Raw genomic sequence first — 26,128 nt, 5'->3', positions numbered from 1 at the left:
CTTAGTACCACCTGAGCATGGTTTAAACACCACAGCCTACCTGAGTATTGTTGCTGACCGTGTCCATCCCTTTATGACCACAGTGTACCCATCTTCTGATGGCTACTTCCAGCAGGATAACGCACCATGTCACAAAGCTCAAATCATCTCAAACTGGTTTCTTGAACATGACAATGAGTTCACTGTACTCCAATGGCCTCCACATTCACCAGATCCCCATCCAATAGAGCACCTTTGGGATGTGGTGGAACAGGAGATTCTCATCATGAATGTGCAGCAGACAAATCTGCAGCAACTGTGTGATGCTATCATGTCAATATGGAGCAAAATCTCAGGAATGTCTCCAGCACCTTGTTGAATCTATGCCACCAAGAAGAAGTAAGGACTACTAGTTTCTGAAAATACTGTATTAATATCTAGACAAAGAGCAACTGGGACATTGACTGGCCACAAAGACACCTACAGGACATTTCCACGAGGCTAAAGCAGCTGCACATCTGCAGGTCCTGACAAACGCGCAGGTATGAAGACGTTACTGAATCCGAGAGCAGCCTGGGAAGCCTCGAAGCACATTCCTCACCTCTGGCCCCGGAAAGGTGCGGGTGAGCAACACACTACTCACAGGTGTGTGTGTGAGCATTGTGAGTACATGTCACGAAAATCCCAAACCCTGTGTTGGTGTACACACTGGATACTTAAACTGCCGCACTACATGAAAGGATCCTCACCATCTGCTGTTGGAGGCTCCGAGGACGAGACGACACCGGTCACATGGGCAGCAACTTTAGGAAGAGGGACCCCTCGGACCGCAGGGCTCAGGAAAGGCAGCACTCCTGTCAGCTTATCTGTGAAACCACAGGCAGATAAGAAAAACACACAGGGTGTTTTTAGTGGAGAAGACATTTTTTACTCCTATTAGCAGTAAGTGAAAGTCAATGGAGGCCTTGTTCTCACTTCTCATAGCAGTGGATATCTCCTTCTGGAATCTGTCAGCCATCGTCTGAAAGAAAAACACCCAGAGAGACGGGGAGAAGAGAGTTGAAGTGTCTTGACCTCTGGTTATTATGCCTTTTAGGTCTTTTGAGATCTAAATGAGCAACATTCAGTAATTCTCCAGGGTCCTCGTCACCCCCATGAATCACTCAGTTCTCCCTGTGGGTCAACAAATATGTCATCTGTTGACTTTTTATAGCAGTACCCCCCTTTGGGTGAGTCAGGGTTGTTTAGAAGAGTTTTTTCCAGTTCCAATCAGTGATGTCTGAGAAACTGTGTGTAATGCACAAAGACATTATGAGTCTGATTTCTGAAAATGCTTTAACATTAAGGATAAAACATGTACTGTATAGACAGTCCTGTAAAAACTGACCGCTGGCGTCATAAATATTAAAAAAGGAACTTCCTCAAGCACAATATTTTGTAATCAGAGAACACAAATTAAAGTTAGGATAAAAAATGAATCAGAAACCTTCTCTATGTGGTAGTGGAGCTGTTGCGTGACTTGCCAGCAGGGGTCGCTCTTCTTGTCCTCCGCTGAGTCTTCGATCTCAGAGCGCTGATTTGCGTTAATTAGACAGGACACGCTGCTGCGGGAGAAACTCTCCTGCATCTGGCAACATGAAAGAAAACAAACAACATTTTTTCATTGTCAATAAATCTGGTCTCTATTTTATTCATTAATCGATAATGACTTTTCTTCTATAATTTACATTTGAAACACCAAAATGTTGAATATTTGGCAATATTGTATGAAAAATGACAGAAACAATTAATCAGAGGATTAATTAACTAATAGATTTTTTCCCAGCAGACATTTTTTTTTATATTGAAAACATTAACAATGGCTCTATTCCAGTAAGATCCAGTGAGCTAGCACGTACAATAGGGCCTCCCCTTAGTGGCATGCAGCCATCATTGATGTTATTAATCCACCTGTTCTTTTTCCTAATATGACATGTCAAAAACATCTGCTGGCGCTCTGATCTTTTACAAAAAATAGTGTCCAAAAAGATAAGAGCTGCTCTGTCTCCTGCATCACCTTTTACACCCCTCACACCTCGTCTTTGCAAACACACCGGAGATAACTGAGGTTCTCATATGAATTATGAACAGACTTCCGGTTGACTCAGATATGCACAGAGAGCTACAAACGAGGCGTCAGGTTTATATCCTTAAGAGCACCACTCTAAAACACTGGCCTATTTTGGCCTCTGATCAAGGATTAGCCCATCATCTCCAGGATCCTCCCCTCTGTGTCTGTAGAAGAGGTCCTAATTTACACAGTCGACTGGTGCAGGCCAACATTAAAGCAGAAACCAACTCTTTTGGCTCCTCTAAAACATGCCAATTATCCATGTGGTGACTGTGCCCAGTGCCACACACATGGATAACTCTTGTTTTTAGACAATGAAGATCAGGCAAAGGCTTTTCTGTGAAGGGTTTTATCACTTGCAGCACAGAGAAGGTTTTTATCTGTTAAGAATGCCCATGTAATAAGATTCACACAGGCAAAGCTCAAGCTCAGTTAGGCACAATGATGTGATCGATCCTTTTGCCTGTCATTTCAGTGACTACTATTCCAAGGCGTTGAACACACTGAACTGCCAAGAGTGGGAGATACGGAAAAAAGAGCCACACTATGGTACAGAACAAGCCAAAGTACAATATGACAAAAGAACAATCACCTTCTATTCCAAAGATGTTCCTTATTTCTTTGGCAATCTCTTGCCAATATGAATAAATACAAAATATGGAAGGGGTCTGCCAATGATTTACCACACAGCCTCCAGCATTTATCCCACCCCTGCTATTTGGTACTATTCTAAGATGCTTCCAAATTGTTTTTCTGTATTCATTGTCTTCCACCCCTTTTTGTATTTTATAACAAGAAGTTCCCTAACCCACACAGCTCTCCATTTGGTGCTTAAAAACTACAATTCTCAAGATGCAGAGGTTCTACCAACCAGGGTTGTGCACAGGTGTGTTGCATACTGCCAGTGATTAGAATGGGATTGGTTACTTTTCTCTGCCTTATATACCGAAAGCTCAGAATCAAGTGAAACACTGCACAGATGTAAGTGTGTGGAAATTACTTCTACTAAAGATATCTGCTGTGAAAAAGGTGTTTCAGCTCTACGGCACCACACACACACACACACACACACACACACACACACACACACACAAAGGTAAGCAATCACAAACACCAAGCTGTGCTTTATAATGACTTTTGTACAGCTATGAGTCACATTGAAAAACCTGTTGAGCTTATTATAATCACTGCAAAGCATAATTTCATGTTGCTTTTGACTTCGACACATAGTCATTATCATAAAAACACATTTTCAATACGTAGGGGAGATTGGGGTTGGTTTGAAGGTCACAGAAACAAATATGTAACATCAAAATGTTTGCTTTCTTAACCTGCACTCATCTACTGTGTTAACACCCGAGAGTCACTAATGCTTTTGATTTCAGTTTCATAGTATCGACAGTAAAGTGGTCTGCGGACTAAATGTATTATAAAACTGTGTTAGACAGAGATGTAAGTGTCACTTCTGGTTAATAGACAAGGGAATCAGCTACATTTTGAAATAAGATTTGAAAGTCTGATCAGTGTTTGTAGATGGCTGACATTTCATCACAAAGTTGGGTCAAATGTGAGCGAGGCTGGTTGGCACATTGTAAAATAAACAGATGTAACTGTATTGAGTGATTCAAACTATACTGAAAGATTAAAAACAATGTTTGTATTAATTTCTTATTATTTTGAATAGTCAATGGCAAACATAATTATTCATTCCTACTGATGAATTGCTTAAAATGAGAAGACATTCTATTAAATGTTAATGTTTTCAGGTTTTTGTTTGAATTTAAAGCCCAGTTCAGACCAAAGACTCATGACAAGGCAAGTTGAAACAGGAAATTACTTGCAATGCATCATTCTGAAACTCTCTAAAAATCTGCCAGTTCACACCAACGCAACTAGATGAGATGGTGTATCATCTCTATGCAACAACTCTCTGTACCTCTGTTCTGATTTGCAGCTTTTCAGGCTTATTTCGTGGCTGAATATAATTTGTAGCTTCTTCACATATGAATGAGGATAGTGATAGTGAGATACTGGCTACAGTTGCATTTGTAGTGGTGATAAAACAGTGACAAACAGAAACAAAACGAGCATCATATGGACTGTGTTCATGATAAATACGCCGCTATAACAGAAACTACTAGCGCCAATTAATCGGTCAATGAGAATGTGTGTGTCCAACACCGGCACATCATGAGGACGACCACACAGAGGGCTCAGTGGGGACAGAGAACCTGCCGCAGCGGTCATTTTGACTTGAACAGCAGACTTCACTACAAGCCCACCGGCTGTAGAAACAGGTTATGTGCTTTACGTTCTAAAACCAGCCACCGCGATTTGAACAGCTGAGTTGCAGGTGACACCATCAGCCAGCTTGAGTCGAGGCCAGACAGCCAGTTCACACTACGTTCTAAAACGGTTTCCTCTCGTCATGAATCATTGGTCTGAACTGGGCTTAATGTTCACCTTGTTTCTGTTGGTTGCTTTATTTTTTTTTTGTAACTATACTATTTTAACATGTGCCAAAGAACCCCAAATGGCACAAATGCACAACTTGGCTTAAATCATAAATTAACAAATTTTAGAATATATTTGTCAACATTAAAAGATATTTATTTATAGCTGAGACTTTAACCTTTAATTTGCTGCTGGTTAGTATATTCCAACAACAAATAATGCCACAGAAATAAAGCCAACCCGGACTTACTCCGAAGCTGTTGAATATCGGCAAGTGGGCAGCGACTTTCACCGTTAGACACCCACGGAAAAAAAACATCCATCGACATTGGCATGATACGTGGCCAGTTGCGCAAATTAGGGAGGCGAAAAGTCCCTGTTCTTCATTCTTAAACTCAACCATGTGCGTGTGTTGGCTAAACGTAACCACATGCGTTTTTTGTTGAAGGAAAAAAAGTTGATTCACGGTGTTGTACCAACGTAGTCTTCTTATTTGAAAGAGACTGTAAGCAAACTGAATATTTCCTGTGAAAACATAAGTGTATCTTGAAAGAAGACAATGCTGCTGCAGGCAGAACTTGACGTCCCAGAACGCAACAACAAACGCACCCAGGGTACCTTGCACGTCATATCTCGACATGCAAAGTCCACGAGTGAGAATGTGTTGATATGGCAGAGAGTGAAAAGTGTGCCAACCAACCCTGGTCTCCCCTATTTTTCAATTAATAAATAATCTTTATGAATAGTACCATCTAGCCTTAAATACGCAATTAACTCTGAAGTGGTCGCAGGTGTGTGACATGACGACTTTTTACTGTGTCTCAGCCAATCAGAGCTCAGCACCAAAAAATACTTTCTGCTTTTCATAAAGTCAGCTCAGATCTGAAATATGAAGTTTTTGGGTGTCACAACCCCTGAGTCCTAACCAGCCTCATTTCCTGCCATTGTTTTCTGTTATCTACTCTCCCAACTTTCACCTCTCTCATTGTGCAGCTGTAAAAATGGCACCAATACTTGCATAACTGGGACTTTTTGCCTCAGATCAGCAAATATCTCTAAAATATTTACCCTAAAATGTGAAATCCCTGAAGAAACAGAGAGTATTAGTCTATTCAAGCTGATGACTGCCATTGCATGGCATGATTTATGATTATATTCCACTAGACCTTCCTTTACTGCTGTGCTTAGTTACATATTAATATCTGGGGTGCTGAATAATGAGGTAAGTGATATTTAAAGTCATATTCCTGTATTCGTTTGACTCTTAAAGACTCTTAAATTGTGTCACTGGTGTAGTATCCCTCTAAACTGAAATGTAGATTTGTTCTGAGTAAAGTTAACTTGTGATCAGATACGTGTCAGCTCTCCCCTCTCCCCAGTTAGACTGCATTCAGTCTGCTACTATCATTATCTGTTAGATACGGAGGAAGACAAACGCGTATCTCACCGTGTTCAGGACTTTGTTGAAGTACAGAAAACTGACGGCGACCGCGATGGTCTGCAGGAGGATCGCTGCGAGCATGATGAGCCCCAGACACTGGAGAGAAACAGACACAGCCATGTCCCAGCGTGAGAGCAGCACCCAAAGAAGTTCCGAGTAGCGAGCAGAGACTTCCAGCAGCAGGGAGGACAAGTCAGATCAAGCTCTGCTGCATTCTGCTGTGCAGGGACACGGGGAGGGAGGGAGGAGGCATGGAGGATTACAACAGCCTCAAGATGTCACTGTTATTAGATAGAAATGAGCTGCGAGTTCAATGCTGCACATGCAAACCTTGTGAGGCTTTCAGGTGCCGTTGGAATCGTGGGAACTTTGAGTTTAGAGGATGTGTAGGGGAGAACGGGGTCGACCATCACACTTTTTGCCTTCATTTGAATCCCTCTGTATCGTGAATAGATTCCCTTCCAATGAGTGGTGGGAGGCTAAAGTTTCTGAGGCCAGTGTACTTTTGTGATGCTTTGTAATGAGACTGACGCATATTTAGGCTGCGCAACAAACACCGTTAGCGCAACAAGGCGCTGAGGATTAATTCTGCGCTGAGGCCTGCTGGTGGGACTTTTTTTTCCAAGTGCAGAGAGTCCAAAAATGTTCAACTATAGGTAAAAAAAACTTTGCTTGTCAATGTCACTTCGGCAGCTGAATCACACTGAAAGAGGGACAAATACCGCAAAGACAAACCATCACATCGTTCTTATACATGTGCTGAACAACAACAACAACAATGGAGGAGAAATCTGTTAATATACTTTATATAGTGTTAAACCGAGGAGGTGGCCTACAACAACACCTATCACCCACCTACAATGCGGTCCATTCACACCTGGACCCACCTAACCCTAACGACACCCACATGACGGCTGGGTGGGTCAATGACTCATGTGACCTCAACGACTCTGTAAGGGTTCACACCCACACAGTTTAAAGCCTGCAACTCCGCACTAGTCCATTTAGAAATGCTGAAGTTTCTTGGATAAGAGGTGAAACGTCTTCAACTTGGATGACTTCACCAACGTGTTATATACATGTTGTTTTCTCTCATTAATCCACACTGACAGGCGGGTCCGTCCCCTCTCCCTGCATGCTGCAGCCTTCCCCTCATCCAAAATTCATACTCTACCTTGTGCTGACATGTTTACTTGCGCGGATATTCTGAATTATTGCAACCAGACGCAACCAAAGTTTCTCAGCTTAAGACACACAACACCTCCCATGTGCACTCAAAAGCTCTGGACATTTCCTGAGGAGCACCTGCCGTTTTCAGCTGGAAAAAATGCTATGATGGACATGGGGCCTTATTCGGTTCAAAATATTGGACTGTCAAATACATGTTGTGCGGGGCGCCCGAACTCCCGTCTCATGTTGAAGGATGTGTCGTTGCTGCAGCGGCCATGGGTTCGACTCCTACCCACAGACCTTGACTACATGTCATCACCCCTCCTTCTCACCCTTTCGTGCTATATCTGTCCTATCAAATAAAGGCAAAAAACCCCTTAAAAATATCTTTAAAAAAAAATAATAATAATAATACATCTTTTGCATTCTTGATAACCATCCCCATTGTGGGTTTGGTTGTCACCATGGCGTTGGTTGTCCCTTTTGTATTTAAATGGGGGAAAATTAAAAAATGGAGGCCAGTGGAAATGCAACAACCTTAACACAACTCTGGTATTGAGAGAACGTAAAATGGAAAAATCATTCTTATAAGTGCTTTTTTATTCTTTTATTGTTGCATTACGAGAAAAAATACAAAGAACCATACATGTGACAACCCACCCTGAAGAGAAAGTGATAAGCATCCTCAGCTGGGATTTTTTGCTAGCGACTAAGACAACAACCAAATGTTGTAGCCTAGCCAAGAATGAAACTATAGCTCTCCTTTCATATTTTTCAATGGTAGAAGCTGTTTTATTATAAAGCCATTGTGTAAAAACCTAGGAAAGAAATGCAGAAGTGCTAAATATTTTCATTCTGACATGAAAATAAGTAAATATCCTCAGCTCAGCGTCAAGTGTCTCATGCCTCATGCCGCAACCTCATGTCTCTCATTTACCTCTAAGTAGGAGGTCGGAGCTGGGAATGATTTCACACACGATTTGATTCCCTAGATTTTATTAGCAATACCAGTTCAAGCCATAAAACTGGATGGAGAGGCACTAGAAGAGGTGGACACGTATACATACCTGGGAAGCGTTGTCGGGAAGGATGGAGGCAGTGACAAAGACATACAAGCAAGGATAGGGAAGGCAAGAACAGCCTTTTTAATACTGAAGCCAGTATGGAACACAAACCACATCTCCACAAAAACTAAACTCCGCATCTTCAACTCCACCATTAAACCAGTCTTACTCTATGGGGCAGAAACATGGAGAACTACAAAAGCATCATCAAACAAGCTCCAAACATTCATTAACAGATGCTTACGACACATCCTGGGAATTTACTGGCCTAACACCATCACAAACGAAGAGCTCTGGCAAACCACACAACAAGAACAAATTTAAACCCAAGTCAAACGCAGGAAATGGGGCTGGATCAGGCACACCTTGAGAAAACCATCCTCCAACACGACCAGACAGGCCTTAACCTGGAACCCACAAGGGAAAAGAAAGCCAGGAAGACCAAGAAACAGCTGGAAAAGGTCTGTCGAGGCGGAACTCAAGGAAACAAGAACATCCTGGAAGGAAGCAGAGAAGATCGCCCTACACCGAACTAGCTGGAGGAAGTTCATGAATGACCTATGCTCCCCAAAGAGCAAAAGGTATTAAGTCAAGTAAGTCAGGTAAGTCAGTTCAAGCCAGGTTAGTCATTGTTGGCAATACCAGTTCATATTAACGCATTACGCCATATTGTGCACATACAAACACTGTAGCAACATGTCCACAGACACAAGTTGGACTGTACTGTGTGTAAGACATTTCAGTGAGACCCGAGTGCTAATGAATAGTATATTACTGCAGCTTTCATTTCTTTTGATGCATAACAGCCATCTAACCGATTTTTTGGTATGCAAAAGTCCTCTGACTTTACGACTTCAGGGAACATTCCAGATGAGATTTCCTTTTGGGAACTCAGAAATTCCAACTTTCCAGTGCACATGGAATGCACCATTTCTCCTGAAATGACCCTGCAGGTGACCTTTGACCCCAATTCTAATAATTTCAGTACCAAACATTTTTTAAGAGTGCCCCCCAGGGAGCAAGATCCAATGACAATCAGTCCTTGTGACAACTGATCCCATTCTCCCTTATGATCCAAATGAGCCAATTATTTTGACCTTTAAATGCATCTTGCAATACTTTATTCTATTTTTAAACACATACCATTGACGAGATTTAAAACTAGTAAATAACATCATTTTTTAACAAACAAGTTTACTTCAAGGTCCATTTATTTACTGCCCTAGCATTGAAGTAAATCACACATATCCTCCATCCATCCATATCAGTTGTTTCCCAGTTTTCCTGGAGTTAAATGTGATCAAATTTCCATTTTTTCCAGAACACTTAAGGGACATTTGGTCCCTGTTTGCTTAAAAGTTGAGGTTTAAAATTCATTCCATTAACATATCAAATTATAAAAGTAAGATTTTATGTCACAGGCCTATAAAACAGTCACATCTTTCGAAATTAAAATGTCTAATATCCAAACAGAAAGTCATCAAACACATTGTGAGGAGCTTTACACAAATAGAAAAACTTTTGATCAGAACTTTTTCTCCTGGTGTTTTAATGCAAGATTTGTGCATCAGATTCCTAGAAGAAAACAGCAGTTTCTCAGCATTTGACATTGTTTACTCCTTTCATAGTATCTTCGCTCACCTTCATCCCGATGTCCCAACATCTGCCTGAATTTGCAACATAGATTCATTTACGCATTACTTCCCGCCAGCAGGCTGCAATGCCTTACAAATTGGTTTTTACGATTTCCAGTCTTCAAATCTGGAGTCGCTGAGGGCAGCATAAGGCGACCATGTTGTTCGAATAAGGCATTTAGGGTGAGCGTGGAGGCTCTGGAAACAATCAGCGGTTAAATCTAATGTGCTTTATTAAGATATTTGGCCTTGTGTGAGTAATTTAATTCTCTTTGTTTGACTTTTTATTTTCACAACTTTGTCAGCATGATGCTGTCTCGTTCTCTTTGTGTTTAATAGTTTTATAGCTGCAGATAAAACTTAATTAATGAACAAGAAACAATCACTCCTAATGTCTGTTTTCTCCTCCTGACTCCAGCAGATTGAAATTCCTCTCAGTCTCTGAGTGTGTGTTTCTAAATAAGATAAAACAATGTCATGTTGTCATGTGACCAAAAGCCCCAGAGTGCAGTGCAGGTAGCAGATAATCAGCATCTTTTTTCTTCTCTTTCCGGCTATTGTGAAGTGATCTGAGAGCGTGCTTGTTGATTAGTGCCAAATGACCTGCCATTGTATGTGCTTGTGTGCAGCCCGAAGTAGCATTCATCCCAGGGGAGTCATTCAATCTGCTGAGTTTAACCTTGAATGATTCCTGGTGGTTCCTTTACTTTCATTCCTTCACCTCTCACCCTGACTCCATTGTCAGAGTGAGGAAGTGACAGAGGAGCCGACGGAGTTCACAGATCTTAGACGTGCATGACCCTCCCAACAATCAGGACCTATGTTCAAGCATGTGTAACACGTTCGCACTGGCGCACACGCTGCAGAAATGTTCCCAGATTTAACTTAAAATGGCAGCAGTGTAAAAACAGCGGCAGAGGAAAAGGAGCTACTTAGTTTGTTTCCGTTGACTGATTAAAATCTGAGAATGTGAAAGAAATTCCTGTGTTTCCGTAGGTGTGTTAATTCCCAGGCTTGTCAGAGAGACGTTGAGTTGATATCTGAAGACTGTCTGGCCTCGGGCAGGGAAGATGACACCCTGAGAGACATGCCTGTCTCTACAGTCCCATGGCAGACACAGAGAGATGGTGTGTGTGTGTGGAATTAGTGCAGAAATGAGTCATTTAAAAACTATTTTTAAACCTTTTTCTTATCATGTTATTGTTATTTCTTCCTCAGGTCCAATCAGCAGGTGACCTTTGACCTCTGTCTCACATGTCTACACACAGCAGGTCCTGACTGGCTGTAACCCTCTGGTGTTTCAAAGCCTAAAGGTAAGAGAACAATATTTTGGGAGATATGCTTATTTGCCTTCTTGCCGAAAGGATGATGACTACTAAAGACATATATGTGCAGATGCCATATTCAGTACGTTTACATGCACAGTTAAGTGAAGCAATGGTTACACTTGGACCCAGTGTACAATCATGGGAGGGGAATCAATTTATTGACCCAAGTATGTCTGACTTCACTACAGTAGGTGGTGATACGCCTTTTTTCACCTTGTTAGTACTGGACCTTTTTCCGTTTTACTTGTTACGTCACAGACCAAACAATCAAGTTGCTACGGTTAGCTAGCGGCAAACTGGTACCATCGTGGACAACTTTTTACAGCTCTGTACATTTCCTCCATCCAAAAATACCATGTTGCCATGTTGTTACCAGCATCTTCTGTTAATGCTATTCACGTGCCAGGTCAAAGCCCGGGGGCAGAAATTGTGGACCATGTGCAGAGCATCTCGGCCAGTTTTGGTCCCATTGACTATATCCATGCAGGAGTAATTCGACTCCCAGTCGCATTATCTGGGTGTGTCAGTCAGACTTTGAGAAAGAAAACATTTATAGATTTGGCCTATTTTTCTTGGTTAATACTTGTGGAGATGTGCCTATGTAATTTAATTTAATGTGGGAGTAGACAACTTTTCAGTAAGTTAGTGCGCCAACGATTAGCTTGCTAATGGTGTCTGCTTACCATCAACTCTTTGATCATAACAGACTATCGTAACTTACACGTCTGATCCTGTTTAGAAAGGCCACAGCAAGAAAACACATTGAAAATGAGCATCATGCTGTATTGAAGAAGATTTGTAACTAGTGACTGAGACCATAAACTCATTAGGAAAATGTCTACAGAGGTAACAGAGTGCTCCAGAGATGAGGATTTTGTGTAGAGCAAAGCGGAAGTTAGCATCGCCCTGGTTCCTTCGTCCGTAAGTCAACGGTAATTTTTTGCTTTTGCAGAAAATAAACTCTGTGGCAAACATTTGATACTTACACGTTTTTTTCAGCAAGATAATCTTCACAAATTAACACCACCTGTATGATTTTTATCAAGGCCTAAATGGATAAAAAGCTAACATTAGGCTGTAAACAAACTACACTATGGTCCCTACCACAGCAAGGCTGTAAAGCCCTGTACGGCGTGATGAAGTTATGTCGTCTCATTTAGCCATTTGTTAGCAATTGCCTTTGTTAAGACACATAGGAGCTTTAAAGTTCATGAGCGGGGTATTCACTGACATATTTCATGTCATAGAACAAAATGTGAAAGTCTCTTGTGTTAGCCATAGGCCTTATTTCAGACATCTTACCAGAAATCTATTCATAAAACCCACTGACTTTGAGACGAGAGAACCGGTAGTGCTAAAATGCAAGCTCATTTCCGGATTTTAGCACTCATTCCTGGGGAACTCTATAAATCAAGTGAGAAGTAGGGCAATTTTTTTCTCAGACTCTTTCACAGTCTGGCTGCTATTTAAAACCAGTGTCAACTCTTGCTGGCGAAAGGCACTCCTGCATTGGCTTCACTTTTCAGACCCAGAGATAACCCCTTGGTGTGAAGGCATTTTGAATCGAGCATTGGGATGGCGGACTCCGCCACTAACCATGAAAGCTAATATTCTGAAAGGTAATTACAAACTGTAAATACATTGAAAAGCTGTTGCTATTCCTGAAAATGTGAAGGGTTGTAACATTAAGCTACAGTCGGTAACTTTTATGGAAATAACTTCACTGAAACTGTCACTATATTCTAAAAGATGTACATAAGACAGTCTGAGAAATAATCATGTTCCTCCTCCTTTGTACTGCTCCTGATGGCATTTGCTAGAATCTACCGTGGTGCACCAAAGACAACCAATCAGAGCTGAGGAGTCTCTAACACAGCTGTTCATGTCGATGACTGTTCATTCAAACTGTCTCAGATGTTTTCAGAAACATATTTCAGTGTACTGTTTAGCTGTAAAATGAGAGTTTGTTACCTGACTGCCATGTTGGCTACAGTCGGCTAAGGTACCAAGAACCGCCTACTGACTGTGACAACGTTCTCATTTTACAGTTAAACGGTAACTAGCAATGCAGTTACAGTGTCTTGATTCATATTTGATCAGCTGCCTATTTTGAATGCAATTTACGAGCTGTGATTGACATGTTCGACAGCGGCATTAGAGACTCCTTGGCTCCTGTTGGTTGTTTTTGTTCACATGCAGTCGGGCCGTTAGAAGTGGTGCATGATTATTTCCACAGATTATCTGTCTCACTTGGTGCTCTGTGAATGTTGTGCCAGTTCCAGCAAATATGACAAAAGTAATTATTTTTTTCTATCAAAGTAACCAAGTACAGCTTTAAAACCATGGAAAAAATGGAGCAAATTTAGGTCAACACCAAAATCATCAAAAACGTGTGTCTCGCTGTGAGAAACGCCAGAATGTGAAATTCTTCTCCTCAGTGACTCTGATGAATTTCTTTTCCAAACCCTAAATCTGAAATCAGTTACGTGTGCTATTGGAAACAGGAAAGCAGAAGGAGAGCTGCTGCTTCTCTGGAAATAAAAGCAGTTTCCCCTCTGAAGTAAAGAGCTTTAAAGAAAAAGACACCCAGAAAACATACTAATGGATTTAAAGGACGGCTCGCGCACCATCCACCCTCCTCTGTCCTCCACTCCCCTGTTCCCTCCCCTGAGGCTTCTCCTCCCAACGTTCCTCTCGGTAAAGTCATGGAATCTCCCTAAACTCCCGCCTGAGCATTACAGCTGCTCATTGTCTCATTTCTAAAACAAAGACTGGTGCCTGAAACTGCTACAGCAGCACAATGCCTGTAGGCAGTTGCCGGTGACATAGTCACTGTGTCAGTGGAAGGGTGTTTCCAGTTGTGCAGGAAACAACTGCATGTGAATGTGGGAGCATAGAAACATAGCCAATACAGGTTAATATGTAACTCTCAATCCTTAATTTCTATCATCTAGATATATATTTGTGGGCCAAATTTCCTGTTTGAATAATATTAAATCAAATCAAATTTAGGTATTAAAATTGATGGGCGGCACGGTGGTGCAGTGGTTGGCATTACCACCTCACAGCAAGAGGGTGCCTGGTTCCAACCCAGGGTGGGGGAGCCCTTCCATGAGGAGTTTGCATGTTCTCCCCATGTCAGCGTGGGTTTTCTCCAGGTACTCCGGCTTCCTCCCACAGTCCAAAGACATGCAGGTTAATTGGTGACCCTAAATTGTCCGTAGGTGTGAATGTTAGTCTGAATGGTTGTCTGTCTCTATGTGTCAGCCCTGTGATAGTCTGGCACCTGTCCCTATGTCAGCTACGATAGGCTCCAGCCCCCATGTGACCCCTAACAAGATAAGCAGTTACAGAAAATGAATGACAAATGGAATGAATTAATCAAAAATGATGTGTTCAGTGTCCTCCAAGTGTAATACCATGTACCACAGAGCTTGAGGCAGAGCTGAGATCCTTTACCTATGTAAAATGATCAATACAACAATGTAAAAATACTTAATTATGCATTCAAAATGTTACTTTAAATTATAGAAGGGTTATAGGCTAATTTCTAAAGTATCAAAAAGTATGTTTGACATGCAGACAAATGGCCCCTTTGAGGAATTTATTATCATATGTCTTGACCTTTGGTCATGAGCTCTGGGTAGTGACCGAAAGAACAAGATCGCGGATACAAGCAGCCAATATCAGTTTCCTCCGTGGGGTGGCTGGGCTCAGCCTTAGAGATAGGGTAAGGAGCTCAAACATCTGGAGGGAGCTCGGAGTAGAGCCCCTGCTCCTTTCTGTCGAAAGGGGTCAGTTGAGGTGGTTTGGGCATCTGATCAGGATGCCTCCTGGGCGCCTCCCATTAGAGGTGTTCTGGGCGCATTCTACTGACAGGAGGCCCCAGGGCAGACCCAGAACACACTTGAGGGATTACATATCTCATCTGGCCTGGGAACACCTTAGGGTCCCCCGGGAGGAGCTGGAAAGTGTTGCTGGGGAGAGGGACGTCTGGGGTGCTTTGCTTGGCCTGCTGCCCCCAAGACCCTGCCCCCAGATAAGCGGATGAAAATGGATGGATGGATGTTTTATTATTGGGTTATTGTTACTAATACATGCCTGTGTAAGTAGCCTTTAATTGTTATAGCTGGTTGAGAAGTGACTCATTTTAACCACTTAACATAACATTCGGTAGTTTACTATAACTTTTAAAATACGACACATCATTATAGTTAAATGTACATTATTTGCCTATGGAAATATAAAATAGCTTAAACTGGAAATATTAAAGCGAACTACAAATACCTCTAAGTTGTACCTAAGCACAGCACTTGAGTAAATGTACCCAGTTCGCCCAGTGATTACCAAATGTGTATTAGATGAAGACCACAGAGGGTTCATGTTGCTCTCTGTCCACTAGAGGGGGGTGTTGCATTGATAATTGGCGCTGCTGGATTTGGTGACCCAGAAATACACTCTCATCTGAGGTGAGAAACAAAAGCTTGTCTGATCTTGAAGATCACTGAGAGCTGGTGCAGGTGTGAGAGCCTTGAGGGGTCTATGCATTCTCTAGTAATAATAGCGATGTAGAGTACACATGCAACATGAATGATCTATTCAGCAGCCGTGTCACCAAAACCACACTGTTATTTATGTCTTCCTGGTGTGTTTCATCAGTGAGTGTGTGTGTTATAGTTTGACCTGAAGGGAACTTTTCCCCTGTGTGTGGGCGTCGTATTGGTGAATGTATTTATTATTGGCAGAAAAATAACTTTTTAAAACTTTTCATCATTTTAATAGTTGGACAGCACCCACAGATTAGTTGGGTGTGTGTTTATACATAAGCTTAAGGTGGAAAATGATAACTATGTAACTGGACAATACATTTAATGAATGCATGGAGGCCTTGGAGACAATGAGTAGTATAAATTGATATGTTTAATTGAGATGTGTGGCAGTTTGTTGTTTATTTCAGTCTGTTTGAACTTTGTTAAAATTTTAACTTTGGCGCTTTTTATACAAACGTAGGAGTTGTGGTAAATGTTTAACAGCAGCTGCAGAGTGACTAAAGTGCAGGGACATTTAGTCAGAAAAGATTTTCTGTTAGTATGCCAATTATATTTCCATGTTTTCTGAACCAGACTACAAGAAAAGGTGACCTGTATAATATGATTCATGCATGGTAAAAATCTTGTTTTTCCTGGGAACTATTCTTTTGATGCACATGTAATGCATGTATAGAAACATACAAATGTGAATGTATAGTATTATGCAAATACTTCCTCTTCTAATATTACAATAATGGAGCATCATCAGGAAATCAGAATAAAATTTAGCCCCAAACTGGTGGTTACTTATGAAATGAAATCTTGAAAAAGCATATATCTTAATTATTGTATGACCAGGAGCTGTCTCGTATGTCTGTCTTAATGTTTTAATCTGGTCCTGTTATTTCATTAGGTGTTATATGTTACATGTGTCACACATGTAAAGTTGTTGTGGACCTCAGGAAGAATAGCTGCTGTAGTGCAGGAGCTAATGGGGATCCTAATAAACTAAAGTAATGAACAACAGACAGTGATGGAATGTAATTAATTAAGTACATTTACACAAGTACAGTACTTAAGTCAGTGGCGTAAGGTAGTCCCGATGGGCCCTAGTGCACGCTATCGAGCACATATCATCTCGCACATGATCACTGACTTGACACGAGATAACATCAACATACATATTACCCAACAATCATCACTGCATATCTTTATATAACAAAAAATACCAAAGAAAATAAGCACATTGTTGGAGGGCCCACTCCCACTGTCTCTACGGGCCCCACATCTCATGGGCCCCAGTGCAACTACACTGCCTGCACTGTCTATATTTACACCTCTGGCTTAAGTACAAATTTGAGGTACTTTTAATGTACTTGAGTATTTTAGTCTCATGCCAATTTCTACTTCTACTCCACTACATTTCAGAGGGAAATATTGTCTGTTTTACTCCACTACAATTATTTGATAACTTTAGTTTGTAGGTACTTTACAAATTAAGATTTTTGCTCATAAACCATATGCAAATTTACAAGTGACACTGAAATTATTAGTCAGTTGATTAAATCATTTTTTATGCAAAAACATTTCATGGCTCCAGCTTCTCAAACATGACACCTTGCTGCTTTTTGCTTTCTTTTTTTTTAAAATTATTTTGTCATTTATTAAATTGATTTTAAATCTTCTGCAATGAGTAGTTTTACTTTTAATACTTAATTTTCCCGATTGTGCCTACAAACTTGTGTAAAATTTTCAATACAAGACTTTTACTAGTAAGGGCATTTTCTACAATGAGGTATAAGTACTTTTACTAAAGTAAAGGATCTGAATACTTTCTCCACCACTGACAACAGGCTCAGACTTATTTCTAATATAAATAATAATATTATCTATCAATCAGTCCACCTGCTCATGTTGCCATCATACGGCTTAAATGTGCAACAAGCCAACTATCGACCATCAAACTGAACTTAACTTCAGTGACACATTAACTCCATGACAGGTGCAACGTTCTCACTTTTACTATGTTCGCCAGGCATTCTGGGAAACATGAAAAATACACCCAGTTACAAATTAACGTCACATACTGAACACCACAGGCTGACGATGCATTTCACTGGAAAGTAGTAAATAAACAGAAAAGTTATGTTCCATAGGTATGACTTCACAGTTTTTATTGATGTCTTTCATTAGTTATTTTATAAATCACAACAGTGGGCAGAGTGGAGACACAGAGGGAGGAGACTTGTGTCCATGGAATGTAAAAAAAAAGAAGAAGTGAATATTAGGTTTAAAAATGACAGTTTAAAGCCCTTCAATTGAAATACATGCATTGTAGAAGCAAATGCTGCACATCTTTGGATTGTTCCTGTAAAGTGAACGTGTAACTTCAGCGATTTATTCATGTTCCACAAGTATCAGACATTTAAATCACAAAACATTAAATCCATAGCAAACCAAGGGCATATCGGGACACGCAGAATGTCCACCACGTCAATAATAAACGGAATGAAATTCAACTTAACAGTGCATTTCTTTAATGATTGTCAAGCATCGTCTGTCGAGGAAGACATCGCCGCCTTGTAGTACAGGGAACACAAGATGGCGGGGCAAACACACAAAAGCCCACAAGACATGTCATGAAATCGCCATTTAAAAAACATAATTTACAAATATCTGTCCCATTGATGTGAACTTTGTCCTTTCGTACCACAACAAAGGTCAATATCTATGCAAGTGGCTGTGTGAGGCTGCACTGAGCTAAGTGCTAACATCAGCATGCTAACATTCCCACAGTGACAATACGGAAGTGCTGATGCTAAGCAGATGATCCTCATCTTGGTTTAGCGTGTTAACATGCTAACATTTAAGAATTACAACTAAACATAAAAAGTACAGCTGAGGCTCATGGGAATGTCATTACTTTTGCAGGTATTTGGACTGAAACCAAGTTTTGGACAAGTTATAATTTTAACCAGACTGTAACAGACTGGATGAAAAATTAAAGGGAGAGTTCTCCCCAAAATCTAAGATGCATATTTTTCCTTTTATATGCAGTGCGATATATCAATCTAGATTGTTTTGGTGTGAGTTGCCAACTGTATCACCACACAGAAGGTAGTAGCATGCAACAACTCATTGGTGAGAGGCTTGTGACTGCACAAGATGTTAACATTGATGGCGTCCTCCTTGGCTGAGCTGTAACATTAGCTAATTCAGTGCTAGGTGAGCTAGCAGTAGATGCACCCTTCCTTCTGCGCAGTGATAGTTAGCGGGTCTAGTTTGGTGAGAAGAAAATAGTTCCTACATGAAACTGCTCACAACAAGGTCTGTGGTTTCTCTTGTGTAACCGGGTCATGATTTCTGCAAAGAAACATTGCTGTTGAGTTTTTCAAATGTTGTTTTTTTTTTTTGCGCTTTGAGCACCATCTAGTTCCATTACATAGGCAGGCATCTCTACGGCCGATATCGCCAACACTCTGCATCTCACACCAAAACAATCTAGACTGATAAACAGCACTACAGGTAACAGGAAAATGTATTTCTGATTTGGGTGAGAACTGTCCCTTTAAGGCAGTGGTTCCCAACTGGTGGGTCATGGTCCAAAAGTGGGTCGCAGGTTCACTCGCAAAACGCAATTTATTTTTAAGTACAGTGAATTGTTGTGTCCTGTTGCAGAGTAACTGATTAACAGACAGCTACTTGATAGACAGCAAACTAGCTTAACGACATGGCCAAACGCAAGTATGACACTGAATGGACCTTGAACCAATGACTAAGAAGAAATCTGGACCCCATGGCTAAATAAGTTGGGAACCGCTGTCTTAAGGTATTACCAAAATGACGGTCCACCCCTTAACTGGAAATACATTTCATTTAAAACCACAACTTTGTGGTGACCCCACAGAGAAGGTCAGGGGGTCACTAAAGGCAACATAACTAAAATTTTATTGCGAATCAGGACAAAAGGTAACTTACCAAGTAACATAATTACTGTTTTTTTGAGGAAAAGAAAGTGCTACAGACAGTTTAAACCACTGCTGACATGACCTTCTGATCAGGGGTTTTAATTTATTATACTTTTAAATAAAAGTGAAGTATAAAACCAATTACAAGCCTTGTGAAATACACTGCTCATATGTTTGTGGTATGGATGAGAATCAGTGTTCTGATGTGGTTCCTCTCAGTGGAAGCAGCTGATTAGTTTAACCATTAGTAGAAAGCTTATGGCTGTGTATCTATTAGGCATTTTTATTAGCTGGTGACAGTGTTGGTAATGTTCACATATTTGCCCTCTCCACTACCAGCATGTTACAGTGTTAATAGACCTTAAATGTTACGCAGGTACATGAGGCCCCTGAGCTTTGATTTTTAAACAAAGAGCAGATGTATCAGCCCTTGGCAAGTCTGTGATTCATGAAGCAATGATCACTGCATTTGTATCACTGAGACACACACACACATGCATCCATAAAGACACCGTCACACACTTGCACACACACATACACACTCTTACAAGTTGTTCTGCAGCCAGTTGAGGTAACCTCTAAGTGCTCTCTTCCCTACATCAAATTCAAAAGGCCATTTTACAAAGGTTAAACATCCGTGGAAGCCTTCCTCATAGTGGTCGACGGTAACTGTGACACCTGCGTCCTGTAACCTCCGCGCGTACATCAGGCCATCATCCCTCAACACGTCATACTCGCATGTTAGGATGTAAGCTCGGGGGCATTTCGCCAAAACCTCAGGTCCTGCCAACAGCGGCGCCGCCCTCACATCCAGCATCCCCGGCACCTCCTTCACTGCCCCCTGTGAACTTTTCTCCACTATCAGAGGCTTGTAGTTCTTCTTGTGTTTCGGGAGCAGGAGGGCGGTCCAGTCCACCCGCGCCCTCAGCTCTGGGGTGATGTTTGAGCTGTGGTTGTTTGCCAGCCACTGGGACTGCAGAGAGAGGTCAGCGCCGAGGTACTGCAGCCAGAAGTTGACCATGACGGACCGGTAGAGGATGGGCACATGTTGGTTCTGCAGGTAGGAGGGTGTGTTGAAGTCCAGAGTCTGGAGCACTGGGTAGATCAATGCCTGGACGCTGAATTTCCCACTCATAGTGTCATCTAAGGAAATCTGGGAAAATATAGAAACATATAAGGCCTCGATGTCTTGATTTATATTTACAGTACATTATTACACACACTGGTATGTACCTCTTGAGCGACCGCAGCAGCCAGGTTTCCCCCAGCACTGTCACCTGCCACGGCCACACGTTCGGGGTCGATCGCATACTTGGCCTGAACCTTTGGGGATAAGAAGTGCTTGGCGGCAGCGAGGCAGTCTAAATACGGCTCTGGAAAATGCACCTCTGGATACAGACGATACCTGCGTAGACATTGGTTGCAAATTAGAATTTAATGGAGGCTCGCAAAACTAGTTAGCAGGGGGTCAATTGCAAGCAGGGCCCTGCAAACACACTGACTGGCACACACAGTTGTCAATCATGACATTGAACCCCTTTTTATAGCTATCAAATTACTAGTTATAGCTAAACTTATCGGAAAAACAAACACAAGCTTGTTAAGAACTACCTTAACTGACAGAAGCCGTCTTTGGGAAAAATCTGATATGTGCTTTGATCTTTTAGTTTGGCCCATGTCACATCCGCTAACATGAAGAAGGCGGGGTTTATGATCTACACTACAGCCAGCCTTTTTTTACCGTTTTGCCTTCACTTTCGGGGAGCTATCACATCGTCCATCTTTATCATGCAGTCTGTTGTGTAGATCTGTACCAGCAGTTGGTTTCAGTTACTACATGTTGAAACAGGTTGTTGCACACTTACTCAACGGAGACCACAACGGTGTTGAGCTCGTCGGACAACATCCGGTTGAGGCTATCATATGCCCCCTTCTCTGAGGACATGAGAGAAAGAGAGAGAGATGAAGGAGTGTGAAAAAGGTAAAGGAATACTTCACCCCCCCAGATGATCATTTGTATGTCAATTTCTTAACCCTGTGTTACTTTGACTTTTATGGATTCAAATTTTGATCATTTACTTTCCTGTTTTTTAAGACAGCAAGAATGGTCGTACTTACTGCCACTACCAAGCGCCCAGCCTCCTCCGTGGAAAAACAACAACCCTCTCCTCAGATGACCCTCCCCTCCAGCCGGGGGCTCGTACACTCGGACTGGGACACCAGCGAAAGTCATGTCGCTGACTTTCACTCCGAGCATGACCCCTCCGCTGGACTCAGAACCACGCAGCCCAACCATCAGGCCATCGAAACCTTCTGTGGACTGCCTCACTGATATGATGTAATGGTCAGAGCCCAGCCAAGCCTGCAAACGGCTCTGAAGACAGAGAAGAGATTCAAGACACATTTAGGCGAAGAGTAAAAAAAGCAGGTAGGAATTTAGGAAAAGACAACATTTATTCATCTCTTGGCAGGGTCTTGAGACACAACTGTCTCACCCAGTCACCTCTGTCCTTCTGCACTGTCTGCCCTCCTCTCCACAGACTGTCTCAACAGTCAGGGTCAACCAAGGACAGCAGACACAGCTGCCTGGCACAGTGTAGGCTCAGCAATGTCAGCAACACCAATGTAGCAAGGTAGGCTATTTTACTTTTGAATTTCTGAACCTGAACCTGAACCTGAAACTGTATCTGTTCCTGAACCCCTATCTCTACCTGCCTGCCCATGAGCTTATGTATCCTCGTGTCTTCAGTATATCATTAACTGTTCCTGTTGGCCTGGACTGTCTGCATTCCTTTTCCTGCTGCCTTGCACCTGACCGTTCCAACCTTGTCTCACTCCGAAGTCATCGAAATCTGCCGCTTGGGCAGTGACTTGCAGCGTCAGACACTGATGAAAAAAGCCATCCTTTAACGTCAGCTTGATGCGCAGCTGGTCGTGATTTAGTCTAACGGCGCTCAGTGACATCAGGGAGAAATGCAGCGGGACAAGAACAAAAGCTAAGGCGGCAAACGTCTGTGTAGGGAGAGCGGAAGGGTTGGTGGATGTGTCCAACAAACTCCAAACTTCACCCGAGAGAGTGGCGTTCACGTTCTGTAAGATTGTAAAGCCAAACCCTGTTCTTTTTTCCTAAACCCAACCAAGTGCATTTGTTGTTGGAGGGAAAAAGGTCAATTCCTGTGAAGACAGAAGTGTGTTTTGAAAGAAGACAATGCATGTAACAGGCGGAACTTGACACGGTGTCCCAGAACGTCATCAACCAAAGCACCCAGGGTACCTTGCATGTCGCTTCTAGACATGGAAATTCCATGACCAAACATCAATATGTGAGAATGTGTTGATTCTCCATTTATTAAAAGAAGATCCTTACTAAAAACCAAAAACAGATGCTTTCTGTATGAAAACATTTAATTGCATATCGGCCGCCATCCAAGCGTATCCAAAAAGTTCTGTCAGGCTGAACATACCCAACGGGGCAAAAATAGCACCTGGGCGGACACAGTCCCTTTACTTGTAGCAACATCTGCTGTAACCCTCCAATATCGCTTCAGTTACACTGCCCATGTGTCATAGCAGCTCCCATAGGATCAAAGAGCATGTCTCAGCCTCTTGTGAATAGCCTTGGTATCATATGATATTAATACATCCCTTCTTTGGATGTATTTTAAAGGGGCTTCCATAGGAGGGACCCATTGTGTATTGTAATCTACGATAAAAAATATACTTTGCACTAGAGCTGGGCGATATGATGACTTTGTACAATATATCAATATATTTTCAAGCAAGATATAAATATTTAGACAACACTGTTAATATCGATACAGGGTGAAGTTGTGTAATGTAACACATACTAGTGTTTAATCTGTCTGTTAATTAGTCTACAGTGTGACATCGGTCTATATGTTGCAGGTGCTACGTTAAATCAGTCTGTGAGATGAATGAAAATACCACAGTAGCACACATGCAGTACAGCGCTGCGCTGCGCTGCATGTGTGGGAAACAAAGCTGCTTGACTGTGTCAGGTTTTGATTGCTAGTTTTGTGTGTGAGGTGAATTGTAGTGCGTCGCTGTTTTTCTTGCTAGTTGTAATCTACTTTGTGACATGGAGACGGCGCCTGGATGCAGGCGACAGATGTGTTTTAAAAATGCAGCGACAACACAGATGTTTCACAAACAAGACCTATATAACGTGGACAAAGTGTCTCTGTCTCCTTCCCTCCCTCGGCCTCTCTGTTGATGCTCTGTGCATAAATACGATTAATAACCTAAATAAACGAAAAGATTTAAATCATTTTCCAACACTAGATTCATTTGAAAGGCCAACAGATGGAAAACAACTTTGCAACTACCCCACTAAGATTTTTAATTGTTCCAAATTACAATGGATTTAGATCTACTTGATACCTTTATACTCATGTTATAGTTTTGTGTCATGTGCTTCTAACATTTAAACCTGCAGCTGAAAACATGTCACCCATTTCGTAGAAAATACCGAAATATATATGTTATGTATCGCCATTCAGCCTGTAATTACAGAGATATGAATTTCTGTCCAAATCTCCCAGCTATACTCTGCACTGGTAAGTCTGAGAAAACAATTTGTGGTATATTTATAATATGTGAACACAACATCAGCTGCAGAAAAGAGAAGAAGAGCAGTTTAGTTTAGTATAGTTTAAAACCATTTTAGCTTCTACAGCACATGACACTCAGTATAGATGCTGCGGACTGTTTATAATGTTATAAAAGAACACATCTGAGATACAATAAAATACTAGATTACATACACAAAGAGTATTATCTGCTTCGAAGCAAAAAACTCATAAGTAGGTAAAACATTAATCTGCAACCTCCCTCAGCCATTGTGGCAATAACTCTTATCAGCCCTCCTCACCTACACTGCCAATTCCAACATGTGGAGCAGAGGTGAGGGTTAAGAGTTTACTGTCCTCACACAAGCCCAGATAATCCTTGATGGCTGCTTTGCAACAGATTAGCAATGTGACAGACAGCGAGACGGTTACGAAACGTAACTGAAAAAGCTCTTTCACAAAGTCTGTACATTTGACTCAAGCATGAAAGCATGAAAGATTTTCTAGTGAAGAGAAGCTCTGTGTGTTATATCCATAACAGCACATGATGGTGAGGTGTTTCCGGACATGGCGGGCCTCAGATATTTGATTTTAGAGTCTGAGAATATATCACTTCAAATGTATACACGTTGCAAGATACAGATTATGCAAGACTGAGCTACAGTTGAGCATTTCAGGGTCGATATCAATTAATTCATCTTCTTTATGGTTTTTGTATTGTTTCTCATTAATTTCAAGTGTTTGACTGTTTATTTCCAGATATTTTTTTTACATATATAACCCCCATATTTTATTTTATTTTCTACATTTATTACATTTATTCTGATAATGGTAATATTGTATCATATTTTAGAGTATGCATGCATGCATTACAAGGGCTTTTATGTTCTCGAATGTGTGTTTAATAGAAATAAATATACATTCAGCTCATGGTTTAAGTAGGTAGGGTCAAAGTCTGCACAGGCTAAGTGTGTAGCTGTGTTGTAGGTGTCTTTTCTCAATGCTACTTCTTAAAACAGTGGGTTTTATTTATGTAAAACATGCAGCACATGCAGCTCATCTTTGTTAATTACATTATTAGTTCTTATCTGTGCAGGTGACATCACAATAACAGCTCACTACCCACAGCTCAATGATGGAAACATCTGCTCTCTCACCAGGTGCATGGTGGTCCTGAACGCAGCATCCAGCATCATCAGCTTCCACGGCTCCTGGATGGCATCAGGCAGCGGGGTGTAAACATAATAAGCCACAGCCACCGTCAGTAACAGTGTAACAACCACCGGCAGCAGCCTCATGTTGGATCTGACAGTTGTGGTGTCCTCAGTGAGTCATGAAGGAGCTAACAGAGGCCGGAGGATCCTCACTAACCCTGATACTCTGATCTGTCACTGAGGGACTGACTACACAGTTAAAGCTAGATAGGACTCTATGGGACCGATAAGCAGGACGACTTCCGCTGGAAACCTTCAAAATAAAATCCTTTATTGATATCTGTTTTACCCTGAGTCTGCCTTGCAACTAAATTGATTAACTAATTAATTGATTGATATAATAAAAAAAAAACATTTGGCCTAAATTGATTCAGATTTGACCTGTTTAAGAAAAAGATATAATAAATCAATATGAATGAATCAAATCACTTACTTTTTTCAAAATTAGTAATGAAATATAAAATAATTACAGCTGCATTTACCTATTTGTAGAGCAGTGTTTAATTAGGTTTGCCACTGCTATTTTATCAGCCTATCATTTTTCGTCTTTTAATTTGTATATCTTGTTTATTATGCTAAATTAATTTTCAAGAAACTTAAACAATATAAACATATTTCAAAACATACACAAGACATAACATAAAATAA

At 41.3% G+C, this 26,128-nt stretch overlaps 2 protein-coding genes and 1 long non-coding RNA gene across 3 annotated transcripts in view; 1 reads left to right on the top strand and 2 right to left on the bottom strand.

Annotated features, from left to right (window-relative positions):
* The window catches only part of LOC126400758 (tumor necrosis factor ligand superfamily member 10-like), a 13,803-nt gene extending 7,523 nt beyond the window's left edge, over nt 1-6,280 (bottom strand). Inside the window, exons 1-4 of the mRNA XM_050061689.1 lie at nt 5,991-6,280; nt 1,466-1,606; nt 955-1,000; nt 729-845 (exon numbers count right to left, since the gene is read on the bottom strand). Coding sequence (XP_049917646.1) covers nt 729-845; nt 955-1,000; nt 1,466-1,606; nt 5,991-6,104 — 418 coding nt within the window. The 5' untranslated portion in view covers nt 6,105-6,280. The remainder of the gene's footprint in view (nt 1-728; nt 846-954; nt 1,001-1,465; nt 1,607-5,990) is intronic.
* Nucleotides 6,281-18,093: 11,813 nt separating this feature from the next.
* On the bottom strand, nt 18,094-25,858 carry nceh1a (neutral cholesterol ester hydrolase 1a). Its single transcript, XM_050062493.1, has 5 exons — nt 25,424-25,858; nt 21,796-22,051; nt 21,543-21,612; nt 20,911-21,082; nt 18,094-20,830 (listed from the first exon to the last, which is right to left on the bottom strand). Exons 1-5 carry the CDS (start codon nt 25,562-25,564, stop codon nt 20,222-20,224), a joined length of 1,248 nt encoding a protein of 415 aa, XP_049918450.1. The 5' UTR covers nt 25,565-25,858; the 3' UTR covers nt 18,094-20,221.
* Nucleotides 21,969-25,555, top strand: LOC126401312 (uncharacterized). Its single transcript, XR_007571061.1, has 3 exons — nt 21,969-22,105; nt 22,218-22,310; nt 25,427-25,555. It is a non-coding gene; the product is annotated as an uncharacterized LOC126401312 (long non-coding RNA).
* Nucleotides 25,859-26,128: the final 270 nt, after the last annotated feature.

This window comes from Epinephelus moara, chromosome 14, assembly GCF_006386435.1.
Source record: "Epinephelus moara isolate mb chromosome 14, YSFRI_EMoa_1.0, whole genome shotgun sequence".
Classification (NCBI taxonomy): Eukaryota; Metazoa; Chordata; class Actinopteri; order Perciformes; family Serranidae; genus Epinephelus; species Epinephelus moara.
The sequence above is the reverse complement of the archived record's forward strand: the minus strand, read 5'-3'. Positions and strand labels throughout refer to the sequence as shown.